This window comes from Chiloscyllium plagiosum, chromosome 19, assembly GCF_004010195.1.
Source record: "Chiloscyllium plagiosum isolate BGI_BamShark_2017 chromosome 19, ASM401019v2, whole genome shotgun sequence".
Classification (NCBI taxonomy): Eukaryota; Metazoa; Chordata; class Chondrichthyes; order Orectolobiformes; family Hemiscylliidae; genus Chiloscyllium; species Chiloscyllium plagiosum.
In genome coordinates this window covers 54,876,018-54,894,757 of record NC_057728.1, presented here as the reverse complement: position 1 = coordinate 54,894,757, position 18,740 = coordinate 54,876,018, and the positions used below count along the sequence as shown (strand labels likewise).

At 39.2% G+C, this 18,740-nt stretch overlaps 1 protein-coding gene across 2 annotated transcripts in view; it reads left to right on the top strand.

The window, feature by feature from the left end:
* The window catches only part of ttc41 (tetratricopeptide repeat domain 41), a 63,500-nt gene extending 45,290 nt beyond the window's left edge, over positions 1-18,210 (top strand). Inside the window, exons 11-16 of one of the 2 annotated variants that reach the window (XM_043709927.1) lie at positions 5,417-5,600; positions 6,069-6,216; positions 11,711-11,860; positions 14,289-14,422; positions 17,022-17,148; positions 17,229-18,210. In XM_043709927.1, the coding sequence (XP_043565862.1) occupies positions 5,417-5,600; positions 6,069-6,216; positions 11,711-11,860; positions 14,289-14,422; positions 17,022-17,148; positions 17,229-17,970 (1,485 nt within the window). In that variant the 3' untranslated portion in view covers positions 17,971-18,210. The remainder of the gene's footprint in view (positions 1-5,416; positions 5,601-6,068; positions 6,217-11,710; positions 11,861-14,288; positions 14,423-17,021; positions 17,149-17,228) is intronic. The other variant, XM_043709928.1, reaches the window with a different exon arrangement.
* The last annotated feature ends 530 nt before the right edge of the window (positions 18,211-18,740 follow it).

Sequence of the window (18,740 nt, the reverse complement as noted above, 5' to 3'; positions counted from 1 at the left end):
GAGGATAGGTTGAGAGTGCTCGGCCTTTTCTCATTGGAACGGTGAAGGATGAGGGGTGACTTGATAGAGGTTTATCAGATGATCAGAGGAATAGATAGAGTAGACAGTCAGAGACTTTTTCCCCGGGGTAAGACAGAGTGTTACAAGGGGACATAAATTTAAGGTGAAGAGTGGAAAGAATAGGGGAGATGTCGGGGTAGGTTCTTTACCCAGAGAGTGCTGGGGGTATGGAATGCGCTGCCTGTGGGAGTGGCAGAGTCAGAATCATTGGTGACCTTTAAGCGGCAATTGGATAGGTACATGGATAGGTGCTTAAGCTAGGACAAATGTTCGGCACAACATCGTGGGCCAAAGGGTCTGTTCTGTCCTGTATTGTTCTATGTTTCTATGTTTCACGATGCTTCTAATTAGAGTCACAGAGATGTACAGCATGGAAACAGACCCTTCAGTCCAACCCGTTCATGCCGACCAGATATCCCAACCCAATCTAGTTCCACCTGCCAGCACCCGGCCCATATCCCTCCAAACCCTTCCTATTCATATACCAATCCAAATGCCTTTTAAATGTTGCAATTGTACCAGCCTCCACCACTTCCTCTGGCAGCTCAGTCCATACACATACCACCTTCTGTGTGAAAAAGTTGCCTCTTTGGTCTCTTTTATATCTTTCCCCTCTCATCCTAAACTTATGCCCTCTATTTCTGGACTCCCCGACCTTAGGGAAAAGACTTTGTCTGTTTATCCTATCCATGCCCCTCATGATTTTGTAAACCTCTATAAGTTCACCCCTCCAGGGAAAACAGCCGCAGTCTGTTCAGCCTCTCCCCATAGCTCAAATCCTCCAACCCTGGCAACATCCTTGTAACTCTTTACTGAATCCTTTCAAGTTTCACAACATCTTTCCGATAGGAAGTAGACCAGAATTGCATGCAATATTCCAACAGTAGCCTAACCAATGTCCTGTACAGCCGCAACATGACCTCCCAACTCCTGTATTCAATATACTGACCAATAAAAGAAAGCATACCAAATGCCTTCTTCACTATCCTATCTACCTGCGACTCCACTTTCAAGGAGCCATGAACCTGCACTCCAAGGTCTCTTTGTTCAGCAACACTCCCTAGGACCTTACCATTAAGTGTGTAAGTCCTGAAAAATGTGTTGCTGGAAAAGCGCAGCAGGTCAGGCAGCATCCAAGAAGCAGGAGAATCGACGTTTCGGGCATCAGCCCGAAGAAGGGCTTATGCCTGAAACGTCGATTCTCCTACTCCTTGGATGCTGCCTGACCTGCTGCACTTTTCCAGCAACACATTTTTCAGCTCTGATCTTCAGCATCTGCAGTCCTCACTTTCTCCTAGTGTATAAGTCCTGCGAAGATTTGCTTTCCCAAAATACAGCACCTCACTTTTATCTGAATTAAACTCCATCTGCCACTTCTCAGCCCATTGGCCCATCTGGTTAAAATCCTGTTGTAATCTGAGGTAACCCTCTTCGCTGTCCACTACACCTCCAATTTTGGTGTCATCCGCAAACTTACTAACTGTGCCTCTTATGCTCACATCCAAATTATTTATGTTAATGACAAAAAGTAGAGGATCTTGTGGCACTTCACTGGTCACAGGCCTCCAGTCTGAAAAACAACCCTCCACCAACACCCTCTGTCTTCCTCCTTTGAGCCAGTTCTTTATCCAAATGGATAGTTCTCCCTGTATTCCATGAGATCTAACCTTGCTAACCAGTCTCCCATGGGGAACCTTGTCGAATGCCTTATTGAAGTCCATATAGATCACATCTACCGCTCTGTCCTCATCAATCCTCTTTGTTACTTCTTCAAAAAACTCAATCAAGTTTGTGAGACATGATTTCCCACACACAAAGCCATGTTGACCAACCCGAATCAGTCCTTGCCTTTCCAAATACACATACATCCTGTCCCTCAGGATTCCCTCCAACAACTTGCCCACCACCGAGGTCAGGCTCACTGGTTTATAGCTCCCTGGCTTGTCCTTACCATGCTTCTTAAACACTAACCATGCTTGAAACTCTGATGGAGAAAGGAATGTTTGTTTATGGGTTATAAATCATAGAATCATTAAATGGTCATTCGATGAAGGTCATTTTTCCTATTATAATGAAGCTATGAAAACATAAGAAGTGGTAGCACAAGAAGACCGTACTAGCTGTTTGATTTTGGCTTCAACTCCACTTTCCATTCTTGCTTTTTATATAATCTGATGCAGTGAGAGACCAAAGGTATGTCCATTGCAGCCTCAGATGAGAGTGCATTCACAACCCTCTGTGGTAAAAACATTCAAAACTCCAAAGACTTTAAATGAAGAAATTTGTCCTCATCTCACTCCTAAATGATTGTCCCTTTACACTGAAACTACCTCCTTTGATTTAGGTTCCATGGCTAGAAGAAATAAGCCCTGTCAAGTTTCTTCATAATGTTGAATGTTTCAATGAGATGACCTCTCATTCTTCGAAACTCCAGAGAATATGTGTTGAACAAATACCCAATTTGGTGGATACAATAGCATTGTGATATTGTTGCTGCACAAGTAATCCTGAGACCTGAGTTTGACTTCCACCATGGCAGGCCATGGCCTTAATCGCTTTTGAGAAGTTGGTGTTGTATCACCTTCTTGAACTCCTGCAGTTCAGAAGGGTTAGGTACACCACAGTGCTGTTATGACAGGCATTCTGGGATTTTAATTCATGGATTATACTAGTTACTATACTAGATAGAGTATACTAGTTAATTATGTCTGGCAGCATCTGTGGAGAGAAAGCAGAATTAATGTTTTAGACTAGTGACCCTGAACTGAAGAAGGGTCGCTTGTCTAAAACATTAACTCTGCTTTCTCTCCACAGATGCTACCAGATGTAATTAACTAATATATTCTGACAGAGCAGCCCAGGTCTCTGAATTCCTGATACAGTGAAATAACCTTTGAATTGCTATAGCAAATATTTGGTCACTTCTCCTACTTGCTTCTACTCAGATTCAGATCCATTTTTTTATCACTATATTGAGCAACTTGGTTAACCTGAACTGAAGGGTCACTGGACCCGAAACATTAATGGCTTTCTTCCACAGATACTCCCAGACTGCTGAGTTTCTCCAGTAATTTTTGCTTTTGTTTCCAGCATCTGCAGTTCTCTGTTTTTATGTAAGTTCCTTATTAGTTTCTTTAAAAACTTGAATTTAGTTTAAAGTATCAGTGGCATTGGTGGGTAAACTGCCAGAACATCATAAAAACTAATATGCTCCAGAGAATGAAACTTCCTGCCATTACTGTTCTGCTTTACATGTGATTCCAATTAACAGCTCTCAGCCACTCAGCTACCTCATTAGTTGAGGTAAGAGTGACAGCACTTGACATCAAGGCTTCATTCAACCGAATGTGACATCACAGAGCCCGAGCAAAATTGGAATCAATGGGTATCAGGGGACAAACACTCAGCTGGTTGGAGTCATACCTGGCACTTAGGAAGATGCTCATGGTTGTTGGAGGGCAGTCATCTTAGCTCCAGGATATCTCTGCAGGAGTTTCTCAGGGTAGTGTCCCAGGACCAACCATCTTCACTTGCTTCATCAATAACCTTCCCTCCATCAACAGGTCAGAAGTGGGGATGTTCGTAGAAGATTACACGATGTTCAGCACTGTTCACAACTCCTCAGATACTGACGCAGTCCATGTTCAAATGCAACAAATTCTGGACAATATTCAGCTTGGGCTTACAAGTGGCAAAAAAATCCATCATTAATAAGAGACAATCTAACCACCATCCCTTGACATTCAATGATTCACTGAATCTTGCACTATCAACATCCTGGGGCTTACCATTGACCAGAACTCAACTGGACTCACCACATAAACACAGTGTCCATAAGAACAGATTAGAGGCTAGGAACACTGCAGTGAGTAACTCACCTCCTGGCTCTCCAAAGCTTGTCCATCATTAACAAGGCACAATTCAAGAATGCGATGGAATATTCTCCATTTGTCTCGATGAGTGCAGCTTCATCAACACTTAAGAAGCTTGACACCATCCAGGACAAAGCAGCCCACTTGATTGGCACCACATCCATAAACATCCACTGCCTCCACCATTGATGCTGTATGGCAGCAGTGTGTACCATCAATTAGACATACTGTCGAAATTCACCAAAGATTCTTCAACAGCACCTTCAAATCCCATAACCACTTCTATCTAGAAGTAGAAGGACAGCAAATACTTGGGAAAACAACCAACTTCAAGTTCCTCTGCAAGCCACTTAACATCCTGATGAGGATATATATTATTGTTCCTTCACTGTCGCTGTGTCAAAATCCTGGAATTCCTTCCCTTACGGCATTGTGGGTCAACGCACAGCAGAGTTCAAGAAGGCAGCTCACCACCACCTTCCCAAGGGTAACTAGGGACAGGAAATAAATGCTCGCCCAGCCAGTGAAGCCCACATCTCACAAATCAATAAAAAAAATCAATTAGTAACAAGAATTAATGTGGGAGCCACACAGATTGCAGTGGTTCAAGAAGGGGGTCAATGACCATCTACTTGAAGAAATTATGGACAGACAATGGGTTTTGCTTGAGGTTCACACATGAATATTGAAAATAGCATTCAAGAAGAGTCCTGGCAAAGGAGGAGGAGGAGAAGGTAGAGATGCAGAGGGAGAGGGAATTCCAGAATGTGGTGAAGAGTAAAAATATAAAGTCACCATTACCGCAGAGGTCCATAGGGCTGCTCTCTCAATAGAGAAAGCTGATCAGTGATGGTTTCCACATATCAACTGTTGTGGGAATTGAACCCATACTGTTGGTGTGACTGCACTGCAAACCAGCTATCCAGGCAACTAAGATAACTGCACCCCCCCCAAAAAAAAAATTGACAATATGTAAATCAGGTTAATTCATAGGCTCTTTGGGCAGAATGGTACTACTGAGATTCAAACTCAGGATCTTTGATTTACAAAATAGGAACTTTAACTCCCCACTCCTCATTGGCGTAAAGGGAAGATGTAAGAGGAATAAAGAATACATGTGGTTGAAGTGTACAAAATCCACTGAAGAATTATAAACACAATCCTAAAAGTTTTAAATCTGAGGCATTGCTGCAAAAGGAGCCAATGTAGAAAAACAAAGATGTTTGCAATGTTAGAGTGGAATTTGTTGTTAGATGGGCATGGACACCAGATATTAGATGAGCTGAGGTTTATGGAGAATGGGAGGCAGAATTGCAAAGTATTGAAGTTATTGATCTGAAGGCAGTTAAGAAGGTTTTCAAGTCTAATATAGGGCAAGAGGCAGGCGAAGGAGGTGGAACTAGACAATCTTTTCGGTGGAGAGGACATGATATTGAATATCTGCTTGTAATCTAATTCTGGAACAATTGTTTTATTGATTTTAGACATGCCCTCTGAGCCTAAAGGAAACTGAAGTTTATTTTAAAGTTCACTACAGTATCGGACAGCTATGTGTCACTATGGGCAAAACGCAGGATGCAGAAGAGCATTTTCGAAAGGCTTTGCACAGTATAGATTATGCTTCGAGATATATCAGGAAAAATCTTCCAGATATGGCCAGATGTTTAGGTAAGTGAACAAATGTTACATGCCACCATTTTGTACCATAAAGCAGATTGTGGAGAGCAGTAAGAAGATTATTATATGCTTAAAAAATTATTTTACAATGAGCCAATTTACTACAATGTTTCCCAATTCATGTTAAAAAAAATTGTTACTAGCCTGATTTTCATTGCATGTAGGGAATACATATATTTGTTCCCTTGAGTGGTTTTTGGTAACATACTAGGAAACATTGTACGGACATGAATGGAGATTAATCTAGCTTCTGCCTTTAACACCAAGACATTAATGGAAGTCTTATTCACTAAGTAGAATTAAACACATCACTTAGTCTGTGTGCTATGAAGTATTCACACAGAAAGAGAACAAATTCATTTTATTTGTGGCAATAAATACATCTCTAGAAATGCTACGATTTTAAGTTAAGTCTTAAATAAGTGAACAAAGCAAACTTATTACTTATTTATTTTACAGCACACTTGTTGTTTAAATTGGCAAATTTAGTTATGCAAGGAGGCTCAACTGACATTACAGATATACTGCAGAAGGCCAGGAGAATTACCAAAAAGACCTGTGATCCATGCACAGAAGCAAATTTAAAAATTCTTGAAGGTTTCCGAAAGTGAGTTCCTTTAGACCTTATTTTTGTCCACCCATCGTACATATCATCCATCAAAGACTTGCTATGAAATTCAGACAAGTGGCATGGTTCTGCTAAAGCTGTTTGCTCACCTAGAGTGTGCACTTACTACACAGCTTACATTGCACCAGCTTGAGGAAGGCACTGATGCATACAGCCCTTCTGAGTGCCAGAAGCAATTCAGTACATGCTGTCATGATATTACCCACCCCTATACATCATGTGATGCATATTTACAAAACTTGGACCACATGGGTATGTTCAATGAATGTGCACATTATCCACATTAAGTGACAAATTGAAAGAGGGGCCCTGCACTAGTATTACATGAAGAAGCAGACACAAATTTGCATTACCAAGAAGCTGAATAGGTTAGGGCTATTTTCCCTGGAGCATCGTAGGTTTATAGATGGTTATAAAATTGTAAGGGGCATGCATAGGGTAAATAGACAAGGTCTTTTCCTTGGGGTGGGGGAGTCCATAACTAGAGGATACAGGTTTAGGGTGAGAGGAAAAAGTTTTAAAAGGGATCTAAGGGACAACTTTTTCACAAAAAAGATGGTGTGTGTATGGAATGAGCCCTGCAAGAGGAAGTGGTGGAGGCTGGTACAATTACAACATTTAAAAGGCATCTGGATAGGTACATGAATAGGAAAGCTTTAGAAGAATATGGGCCATGTACTGGCAAATGGAACTGGATTGATTTATGATATCTGGCCAGCATGGATGAGTTAGACCAAAGGGTTTGTTTCCATCTAAATGACTCGAAGACGTTTGAAGAACCTTTCGCTATTGTAAAGTGTCTCAAAGCCTGTGAGAGGGTACATGCGTGGGTGTGAGTGTGGGGTCTGTATGTGTGCATGTAGGAGAGAGCATGTATGTGAGAGAGGGTCTGCGTGAGTGGGTGAGTATGTAAGAGTGTGTATTGTGTGTGTGTGTGAGAGAGAGTGCATAATGTAGTGGGGTGACCTGTAGTGTGACATGAACCCAAGGTTCCAGTTGAGGCCATTTGGCTATCAGCAAATGCTCAGCCATTTTGTGTTGTTGCTTGTCCTGAAGTCCACCTCGGAAGATGGTCACCTGAAGATCCGAGGCTGAATGTTCATGACCACTGAAGTGTTCCCCGATTGGGAGGGAACACCCCTGTTGTATGGTGTTAACTATGTCACTTTACTTACATGACAATGTAATCTTTTGCTATAAATTCTGTGTCTTATGGTCCAGCTTCACAACCACCTGAAGAAGGAGGGGTGCTCTGAAAGGTAGTGCTTCCAAATAAACCTATTGGACTATAATCTGGTATTGTGTGATTTTTAAGTTTGTCCACCCCAGCCCAACACCAGCACCTCCACATCACAGTTTGGAGCTGGACCTTCCATGCTTCTCTAGAAAAGCGCAGCAGGTCAGGCAGCATCCAGGGAACAGGAGAATCAACGTTTCGGGCATAAGCCCTTCCTCAGGAAAGGGCTGAGGATTCCTGAGGAAGGGCTTATGCCCGAAACGTCGATTCTCCTGTTCCCTGGATGCTGCCTGACCTGCTGCGCTTTTCCAGCAACACATTTTCAGCTCTGATCTCCAGCATCTGCAGACCTCACTTTCTCCTTCCATGCTTCTCAACAGTGACAGGAAGTTAAATGACAGATTTACCAATATTCTCAATATTTTCAATATGGTGCCCTATTTCACCTGAATTGTCTGCAGCAGAACCTGTTTGCCACCTCCCCCTTGGATGAACTGGAACATGAACCATCTTAGCTGCAGCCTGTTTCTTGCCATGTGCTGCTTCCAACTCTGTATTAGCCTTTGTGTTAGATGCAACTTAGTGCCAGTATCTGAAGCAGTGGTTGTCAGTGTCCAATCAAGTGATCGTACTTCTCGTTCAATGGAGTGATGTTACTGTTTCTCTTCTTATTATTGCTGTAGTTGGACAGGCACCAGTTCTTGGAAGTCTGAAAACCGAAAAGCAGTTGTAATAGGTTAGGTTGAGGGAACAGTGATGTGATAGGCAGCTGAAATCATACCAAATAAAGGGGAACTTGGGGTCGAAAAGGAGCATGAAGTAGGAAACCACCATCATCCTTATTGATCTAAGTGACATTAGATGTTATGGGCTGTGCTGTAGCCAACTCTATGATGTGGAGAAACATTTCCATAGGGGTTGGCTGTTACAGATGACCTTGTCTCCCAGAGGCACTGCTTCCAATGTGCAAAACATTGTCCTGCAGGAAAGAAGATAGGATGTCAGTAATTGTATTGCATTGATTTGGGTGATTTGCATGTCACAACTGAATAGCTAAAGCTGAATATTGCAGGCAGTGAGGTGGGTGTAAGGCTAGCATCATTGTGCAGGTATGTGAGGCTGGGGTGGAGTATCTGTATGCTGGACCTGAGTACTGAGTTCTAGAAATGACTGATAGATTGTGATGAGTTGAGCTATATCTTATGTTCCTCATAGAAGCTGATATCTTTTGAAAAGGGATATTAATTTCGCACCAATCAACAAAAAGAATCATACAATAATATTTCACATATTAAAGACTTTTACTGCAAGAACCAAACTAAAATTACCAATGACTAAACATTTATTAGTAGGTAGCTAATATATCGAACTATGAAAAGTTATTTTCTCACTAACTAATTAATATTACGAAAACACCATGTCCCATGATTACATGCTACTCCAGGTTCTAAGAAGTTAAAGTCCAAATCTCTCCTCGTGTTTTACTTTGCTCACTTTACCCTATTACACCATGAGAAGTCTTTCCATCTTCAGGTCCTTCTTGAAAGCCCCTTCACTCACTCTCCTGAGCATCATCAAACTGACTTCCAGCAGCATGGCAGCCTGTAGAAGCTCTGAATCTTCAGAGAACATAGAACATGTTCTATGTCTATTTCAGAGAACTATTTCCTACCATCATCTTGACTGAGGTAACATAACAGCAGTCTTTTCCCCTCTGCTTTTAGCAGCATCCTCTCTGTCCCTTGCTGCAGTGTCTCACCGAGGCACAGATTTTCACTCCCTCAGGTACATGGGCCACTCTCACTCAAAGCCAAAATGAGAGATATTTCCACAAAAGGCTGAATTATTGCTGTCGTTGGGCAGGCAGCAGTTCTTGGAAGTCTGAAAACTGAAAATCAGTTGTGATAGATTGGGTTGAGGGAATTCAGCCTTACCACCCCAAGACAATAGCGTAGAAATATGGGAGGCAATCGTCACATACTCCTAATACCTCATCCATGCAACCAATGTCACCTCATGACCCTTACCCACCCAACATTTCTCCTCACACATTTCATGCCTATCCATGTCAAACTACCCATTCCCATGGCACTTAGTATACCCTGCCAACCCATATCCCATTTATCACCATGACTTTTTGCAGCTCCTTAGCTGACTTAGTGCCAACAGATGCCAACTCATGCCCTCCCACTCAATACTATGGATCTTTATAATCACTAAAGTAACTTGGTGTCAACATAAAACAATCTATGAACTCACACTCATCCTATGACTCTTTCTAAACTCTGTCAATTTAGTGTCAATTTATAAGGACCCATGTTCCTCTCACCACCCTTTTCCTTACATACTCCATGCCATCTCACTCAGTTTGTACTGTGAACAGATCTCAGGAGTCATGCTAAGATACCTACAAACATTCTAGTTAGGAGCAAAAGTAGGCAATTTGGTCTTTCAAACTTGTTTCACCACTCAACATGGCTGATCTGTTTCTGTTCTGAATTACACATTCCCAACCATCTCTGATGGTCTTTGATTCCCTTTCCTCTCGAGAATCTATCTACTCAACTTTAAAGATATTCAATGATGGTACGTCAATCACTTTTTGAGGCAGAGAGTTTCAAAATCACATAACTTTCTGAGAGCAAAGAATTCCTTTCATCTCTGTCCAAAATGGCCAGATGTTAGTATTAAAATTGCACCCCTAGTTCTAGGCCTACAAAAAAAGGAAACATTCTTTCCATATCCACTTTGTTGAGACCATTCAGGATTTTATAAACTTCAATTAAATCACAATTCACTCTTCTAAGCTCTAGTGAAAACAGGTTCAGCCTGTTCAATCTTTCCTCACTCCAGTTATCGATCTTGTAAACCTCCTCTGAACTGCCTCAAAAACATTTAGGTCATTCCTTAAATAAGGGGACCAAACTGCACTGTGTAAATGAAACATCACTTCCTTACTTTTGTGTTCAATTCCTCTCACAATAAAGGATAGCATTCCCTTGGTTATCTTAATCACTTTCTCTACTTGCATTCTAATGTTTTGTGACTCATGCACTAAAATACCGAGATTTCTCTGTACCTCAAAATTTGCAGTCATTCTCCAGTTAAATAATTCTCTACATTTTTATTCTTCCTTTCAAAGAGAATAATTTTACATTTGATCCATCTGTCAGATTCTTGCTCACTTGCTTAACCTATCTATATTGATCCATTCTGATGTTGTCATTTTCACAACATGCTTTTGTGTCACCTGCAAATTTAGCTACCATACCTTCAGCCAGCAGAGGGAGACAGAAGCCTGGGAACTGTTCAGCCCAACACTTCAGTCATTGAAATTAGGTTAAAAATCATACAACACCAGGTTATATCCAACAGGTTTATTTGAAAGTACAAGTTTTCAAATAAACGTTTGGACTATAACCTGTTATTGTGTGATTTTTAACTTAATCCACCCCAGTTCAACACTGGCACCTCCACATTATTGAAATTAAGGAGCAACACCAATTCGTATGCTGTCATGAGCTGCATTTCTCTACTTCATTATTTCTGTTTTGCTCATAACTCTGGGTAGAGAACTCAGTTAACAGATTGATCAAATATGATAGCCACCTCTTTCTCAATTCAAAATTGTTTTATTCAAATGATCAGACAAACTTTTAACATAATATTCACACTTAGCTATGTTTTTATGTTGCTTATTTCCATAAGTGCATAACAAGGTAAAGTTGCCATGGTTTTACCATCACGTGGTTGCGCTCTCATTAGACAGGTGATTGGTGGCAGTTTAACTTGGGGATCACAACACCTCAGATGAGGTGTGAGGTTGACAAGGAGAGTCTGTTATGGTTACCTCAGCCATTGTGGGACTTGAACCCATGTTATTGGCATCACTGCATCAAACCAGGCATCCAGCCAACTGTGCTCAGTTGGCCTAAGTGATCTGGCCAATATTTATCCCACAAAAAAGAAAAAAAAAATTACCTGATCAGTATCACATTGCAGTTTTTGGGACTGTATGGTATGCAAATTGCTGCACTTCCTAAATTACATCAGTGAATTCAATTTAAAAATATTTAATTTGTAAAGTGCCTTGAGACATTCAGGGATTGTAAAAGATGCCATTTAGGTGATGTTCATAATTCACTTTTTGTCAATTATGTATAGTTCTAACATTGCTTTGAAATAAAATTAAGATTTTAAGATATATAATTAAAATTTAAATTTCTTTCCTTTTAGAATACATTTAAGTAAACTGCTTGAAGCTGAAAATTATTTTAAACAGGCTTTAGATATCAGGCAAAAATGGTATGGTAAATTGCATCCTGTAGTTGCTGAGATACTGGAACCCCTGGCAGATTTGCTGTGCTATCCTAAGTACTCAAAAAGGTAAATGTTACAATCTATAATATTCCTTCCTCCCTAAGAAATGTTTAATGACTAAACTATGATTTGGTACTAATTTATTTACAGCAATGCCATGAACGTATAACTTAAGTATGTTAGTCACTCTCATTTGTTCAATAGTCCCCATATTGGTACAGGTGGAATTGGAGGACACAGATTAGTGCTCGTATCAGCCTGGCTGTTGGAAAGGTAGCAAATCAGATTTAGCAGTTGCACCTTCTAGATGAAAGGCAAGCATGGAATTCTAGGTGCATTTTATTCTACATACATTCCAGCGTACAACTAGTAGCTGACTGGGTTGTGGACTTGTGATCAATTACCGATGACAAAGTCCTTCTGTTTGTCAACAACTATATGATTGACTCCCAGGAGCTGAACAGTTTGGGAATGTGGATGTTTTGAGTCATAGAATCCCTACAGTGTGGCAGCAGGCCATTCAGTCCATTGAGTCCACACTGACGCTCCAAAGAGCAGCCCACGCACCTACCCTATTCCTGCCGTTCCCATAGCTAATCCACCCAGCCTGCACATCACAGGGCACTATGGGCAATTTAGCATGGCCAGCGTACCTAATCTGCACATCTTTGGACTGTGGGAGGAAACTGGAGCACCTAGAGGAAACCCATGCAGACACAGGGAGAATGTGCAAACTGTTTGCAGACCTGAGGCTGGAATTGAACGTGGGTCCCTGGGGCTGTGAGCCAGCAGTGTTAACCACTGAGCCACTACACCACCCCAAATGACAGAAGCAATCAGGTATTCATAAGAGCAGGAGCTGTTTCTTTCCTCTTCAGTAAAAAAAATTAAACCTGATTAGAGCCAGTTTATTTCTCTCCTCAACAGTTGTTGAAAGCTATGGCTCTTAAAAAGTAATCTAGAAACTTTATAAGTGTGAACCAGTCACCCTTGCCTCCTTTAAGCAAATGGAAATATACAGAAAAAGAGATTCAGGGAGCAAAAGATTCTGACAAGCCAAATAGGCCACCCCAGCTGTCACAATGATCAAGCACTTTTGAATTGCTTTCACAGTCTTTCCCTCTGCCCATACCACTCATGTATTTTTTTTCCTCTGTGTCTAAAAAGAGGATTTTTACAAGGGAGTTAGAGTTTTAACCAGAAGATTTATATGTTGAAAGTTCATTGTTGTTTATCTTTAGTTAGAATCTATTTATTCATAATTTGTTGTCCTTACAGACATTTACACCACATGCTGCATCCGAAAGGCTAAGAGCATTGCGGAAAACCCTACACACCTCTCACTCAAACTCTTCTCCCTCCTGCCATACTGGAGCATTTGGTCTCTCACAGTCAGACTGTGCAAAGGTTTCTTCCCCCAAGCCATCAGGCTCCTTAACAGAGTATGATCGGACTTTCTCCCATCTGAAATTGTTTGCACAGCTTCGAATTGCTGCTAGAAAAATGTCTACTATTTATCATTCTTCTATTACACTATAACTTGTATGCTTTGCACTTATTCACTTTATGCCGTATGTGATTGTGTAGTTTGTGCTTTCCATGTAGCACCCTCAGTCCTGGAGGAACACTGTCTCATTTTTTACTGTATCGGTTGTATATGGTAGAAATGACAAATAAAATTACTCTCTCTACTTTCTCTCTCTCTAAGTGTGGAAACCTTGTCCTTGTGTTTTGTCAACCTTGGACTGAAAAACTGGTAAATTGGAGAATTCTGCATTCCTTCTGAAAGCTTTAACTTTTGTGTCAACTCCAAGAATAGCAAGACTTGATTTCCAGCATGTTAGTCCAGTGAGGCATAACATAAAATGATGGTGTAAAAAATAGTTTACCAAGAAACTTGCTTTAATGTTCCATCCAAGTGGATACAAACCCCTTCATGCTGCATTTAAACATCAACTTCAAAAATGAATGAAAACCCTGTGATCAATCATGAACAAATATATGTTATATGAAAATATAAACATCAGATAGTTGTATTTGATGGTGTAGAATGATTTGTAAATGCAATGCAGTTCTGCCCATCTCCGTATCTAATTTCAGTAGAACAGCATTGGGATTGCCAGTGAAATGGTGGAAACATCTGAAAATCATTTATATGGTTTATTTTAGTTTTCTACAACTACAGGTGTCCAATAATAGCCCCATAGAATTTAAGGGCCTAATGTTTGAGTCAATTTTGACCTGAAAATTCTTCCTGAATGATATAAATAGTGGGAATATTTTCAAAAGCAAATCAGTTTGGAAGGTAGCACAGATGACTACAAGAGAAACTGTAAAATATAACTACTGAATGTTTCACATCAGGAATTAAACTTGGGGCTAACTTTCACAATCTTCCATGATTTTGTTATTTGCAGTACATGAGGTCAGGTTATTTGTTGGTTGTATATTGTCTCTATATCCTTTCACATAGTGCTGTTTTCTTGATTTGTAGCTTAGACTGGAGTCAATCAAAAAGGTTTTACAAAGAAGTGCTCAAAATTCAAGAGGACAACATGCAGCGGGCCAGATCTTCAAAAATTAGAGATCAGATCAATCTCCATAGAGCCATTACTCTCTATAAACTAGGTAAGATAATGATGTATTTGATAAATATGTCCTATTTCTTTGTGTAAATGGTTTTCATAAATTATTAATTTGTTGTCTCAGCCCTTTGTAATTGGATTTTACTATTTACGCATTCATAAATTGCTCACAGCTTTATATATGACCCATGAATTAGAATGGACTCCTACACGATCTGGCATCAGAGTTGGGAGAGAGATACTTCAGAAATTCTCTCTACAGAGAGCTGCCTCATGGTCACAATCTGCATATACGTTGTGATAATTTGCAGTGTAGCAACTTTCAAAGCATAATTATAAATGAAGAACATAATTCAGATGATAATTAACTTAAAAGTAAGACTTTATAGACTGGAAACTTGTTTTGATAAGAGCATGTTAATATTTCTGCAAGTAGAATAAAACTTTGCAGGCTGTAAATAAAACCTGATGCAGAAAAGAAAAAAAAGAGAGAAAAGAAGAAAAAAAGATTATTTAGCATTTGGGCAATAAGCAATCACAGCTTTTGTGAGACTTCAGTCAAAATATTGAAAAATACGCATTCTCCCATCCAAGATAGAGCCAAGGAAGAAATTCTTCTCTGAGATGGTTGTTCATCTTTGGAATTGTATTCAATTAAGATGAGTGTAAGCAGGATCATTGAATGTATTCAAGACTGGTTGTCAGATTTTTGTTCTACAAGGCCGTCAAGGTATGTGTAACAAACAGGAAAGTGAAATTAAGGTCCTAACCAGATCCACTAAGATCTTCTTGATTGGCAAAGGAGGATAGAGGTGGGGTCAATGACCTGCTTCTGGTCCTAAATCTTATGACTTGATTATAATTTTAACATATATTTTTACTGATATTGGCATTTTCAGATTCTGTATTCTTTGATGTTTTAGTTTTATTACAATGCAAACATATCCATTAAAATATTATTAATGTACTCTGCAATAATTGTATCATTTTTCTAAAGAATTAAACAGTTTTGTGAAGCTTATTCAGTTGAAGGATATTTTATCATCCTACTTTTGCAACTTTGCTGTTTTACCTGTAGATTATCTACTTGTGGATAATTAACAGCCAAACTGGTGCTAAAAGATTGCTGCATATGTCTAATTAGGGAAACAATTATTGTTTCATGATTTTAGAGACACTGATGAATTGAATCTTCTCTGATGATTATTACTTTGTTTTAAAAAGTATAAAATCTTCATAAAGAGACTGTTTAAAAATGTTTTTCTTTCTTAGCCATAAAGATACAACGTATGATATTAAAAAAACTAACAAGATAAAAATGCAGTTCATACTATCCAAATTGAAGCTTATCAGTGAACTATAGAGATTTACCGAGCACCTATTGTTTGTACAACATAGTCATGAAATACTACTGTGTCCATAAAAACCAGCATGTTTTATGACCAGGCAAGGGATGAATTGTTTCCTGTTTTTTTAAGGCCCTCTTTGGATGTCTGCCACAAAACATTTTAGTTCTTTTTAGCCTGTAACCAATTGTGAATTAAAATATAGCACTGGTGAGTGAAAGGAAAGAGGAATTTTATTACTTACTAATGCCCCCCCCGAACGAAATTATCAAACACATATAAATATAATTTTTTAAAAGAGTAAATATCTAGTACAGTAGGAAAATAAAGCATATGCAGTTTAAAAGAGTTTTGAAAGACCCTTTGAGTTGTAATATCTGAACCTTAGAGCAACACTGTCTCACTGATGTCTTGTATCCTCAGCAATCTAGAAATTGTTAGAATCCTTGAGTTCTGGGTGAGAGGATGTTTTTCTAAGTTGTTCTATCATTAATGCTGGCTTTTCAGATGTTGAGAAGGAAGTGAAGAGAGCGCCTTTCAGTCCTTGCTGTTACCAATTCATGTACTTTCAGGCCAAAAGTTGTTTTCCTGAAATACAGTTCACATGTGCATTCCCATGGTTATTTTATTTATTCCAAGCTGGACGATCCCAGCTTATTAAGAAATGTGTAAACCAAAAATAGGAGAGGGCAGTTTCTTCATACCAGATTGAGTTTTAGTGTCTTTTGATAAAATGTTAATTTTGGCTTATTCTGTCTTTGTTTATTTGACATTAGTTTCATGACCTTGGTTCAACCTGATCAGATGACCACAACTGACCACTTAAGATCGTATTTCTTCCTTTTTAACTCCATTGTAGTCCATAAGGACTCAGATATTAAAATCAGATGCTGAAAGTTGAAATTGATTGTCCAAATTGTATCAGTATTGTGACAAGCACATGATGGAACACCAGCTTTGTCAGAGTTGGAAGAGAGTGAAGGTGCTGAAATAGGTTTCACATTTTGAATGAAACACATGACTTGTCACTGAAATGTCCCTCTAGTATCCAAAACCATTAATGTTTTCATCATTTACTCATCACGCTACTATCAGCTAAAGTGAGCTGAATTTTGTTACAACAATAGCTGATTCTACGAAAATCAAATTCTGTACAAGCTTAAATGAAGTATTGTTTCTGGATGAAGACATGGAGTTCTAGATATGGTGATTTATATAGGATACAAAGAAAAAAGAAACCTTATGCAATGGAAATCTGCTGTTTGATATTGTGCAATTTTGTATTTCTCTAAATAGGTAAACTATTAAAAAATGATGGCAATTGTCAAGCTCGAAAAGAAACAGCAGAACGTTTACGGCACTCATTTGACTTATTAACTGAACTGCTGGGTCCTAACCATCATTTAACAATGGAGGTGCGAAGGTATGACATGTTTGGATTTCTTCGATATTTAAAAAAGAAAGAAGTATTGTATCTCAGGAGTATCTTTTTTTTTCTCCTAGGTTGCTCAAACATGCAGAGAAACAGGTCTGCAAAGATATGACAGAGTTGATAATAGATAGTCCTAAAATTTCCACCAGTTTTCTAACAAAGAAATATGATCAGGCAGAATCTGATTCGCAGTGTCCTTATGAAAGACTGAAGATCCACTTTAATTCGAAGATTTTAGCTAGCAGCCAAGCTGACAGCCTACAGATGACTGCCAATGCCAACTCTGCACAAACAACACACCCTGTTGACAGTTCAAAAGAAAAGTCACAAGCAGATGTATATTCTGATGATCCTGTTGTACTAGAACAGGATATAATAGATAATGCTGATTTAGAAGAGGAATGTCTAACCAATTCAAGATCTGGTTCAAATTTATACATTTCTAAACATGCTTTGCTTCCAAGGCCAATTTTATGGATGGAACAGCCAAAATCTAGTTGCCCAGATATTAAAAGCAAATTATCAACATCTACCAATAAACGGTCCATGCCCAGTTCAATCTGCAAACCATTACCTACCTGCAAAGTCCCTGCATTTGGGCCTAACAGTAATACTTTAGTGCCATCTTTAAGAACCAAAGTAGGGTCAGAAAGACTCAGGATCATCTACCAATCAGCTTGGCATCATCCATCAGGACTGCACCCAGCTCTTAAAAAGCCTTTCTCATCTATAAGACATGTGATTAAAAGGAATCCTGAGATATCTTGGAATGTGTATCGTGCAAAAACACCTAGGTGCAAAGCCATCTGGTAGTAAGTTTGGCTGAGATTTCCATTACTGTGACTTGTTTTGCGTTAAGGTAGGACTGTGCAGTAAGATGCATATTCAAACTGAATGAAGGCATAAAATATTAGACGATGGCTCAACTGATCTCATTCTTGCATTCTCTTTGTTTACCAGTTTGGAGAATAAAGTGGAACCCAAACATTTAAGTAGCGGTGCTCAGTTTTTTAAAGATAGGTATTGAACTAACAAATAAAAGAGAAAAAAAGATAAGCATGATTTCTTTCTTTGATTCTATTTTTGAAATTCAATATAAGGCCCAGTAAAAATGAAGGTTTATTATACTTAAAAACCTGTCAAAACTACTACATTGTAATATCTGTGGATTAGTATTTTTCGATAGCATTGTTACAATTTACTCTCAAGGAACTAAATTGAAGGTTTTAAGGCTGTGGTACACTAGGAGATAACTGTTTAAAAAGTGTTAAGTCCATGCTTTTAATGACAGTCTTATTTCAGTTAACCATATGCCACACAACTCTCATCTCTCAGATTATTTGACAGTTTCTTTGATCTGTACATTCTATAGCCAAACAGGAAGCAGACTAGATATTTTATAATCAATCAGTTCAGAGATGTTATGACACATCTCAGGAGCAGGTGGGACATGAACCCAGAATTCCTGGTTTTTTTTTCTGAATCAATCTGTTCAGAGATTTTAGTAAACACATCTGGAGCATGTGGGACTTGAATATGGGTCCCCTGGTACTCAAGTAGGGACACTACCACCGCACCACAAG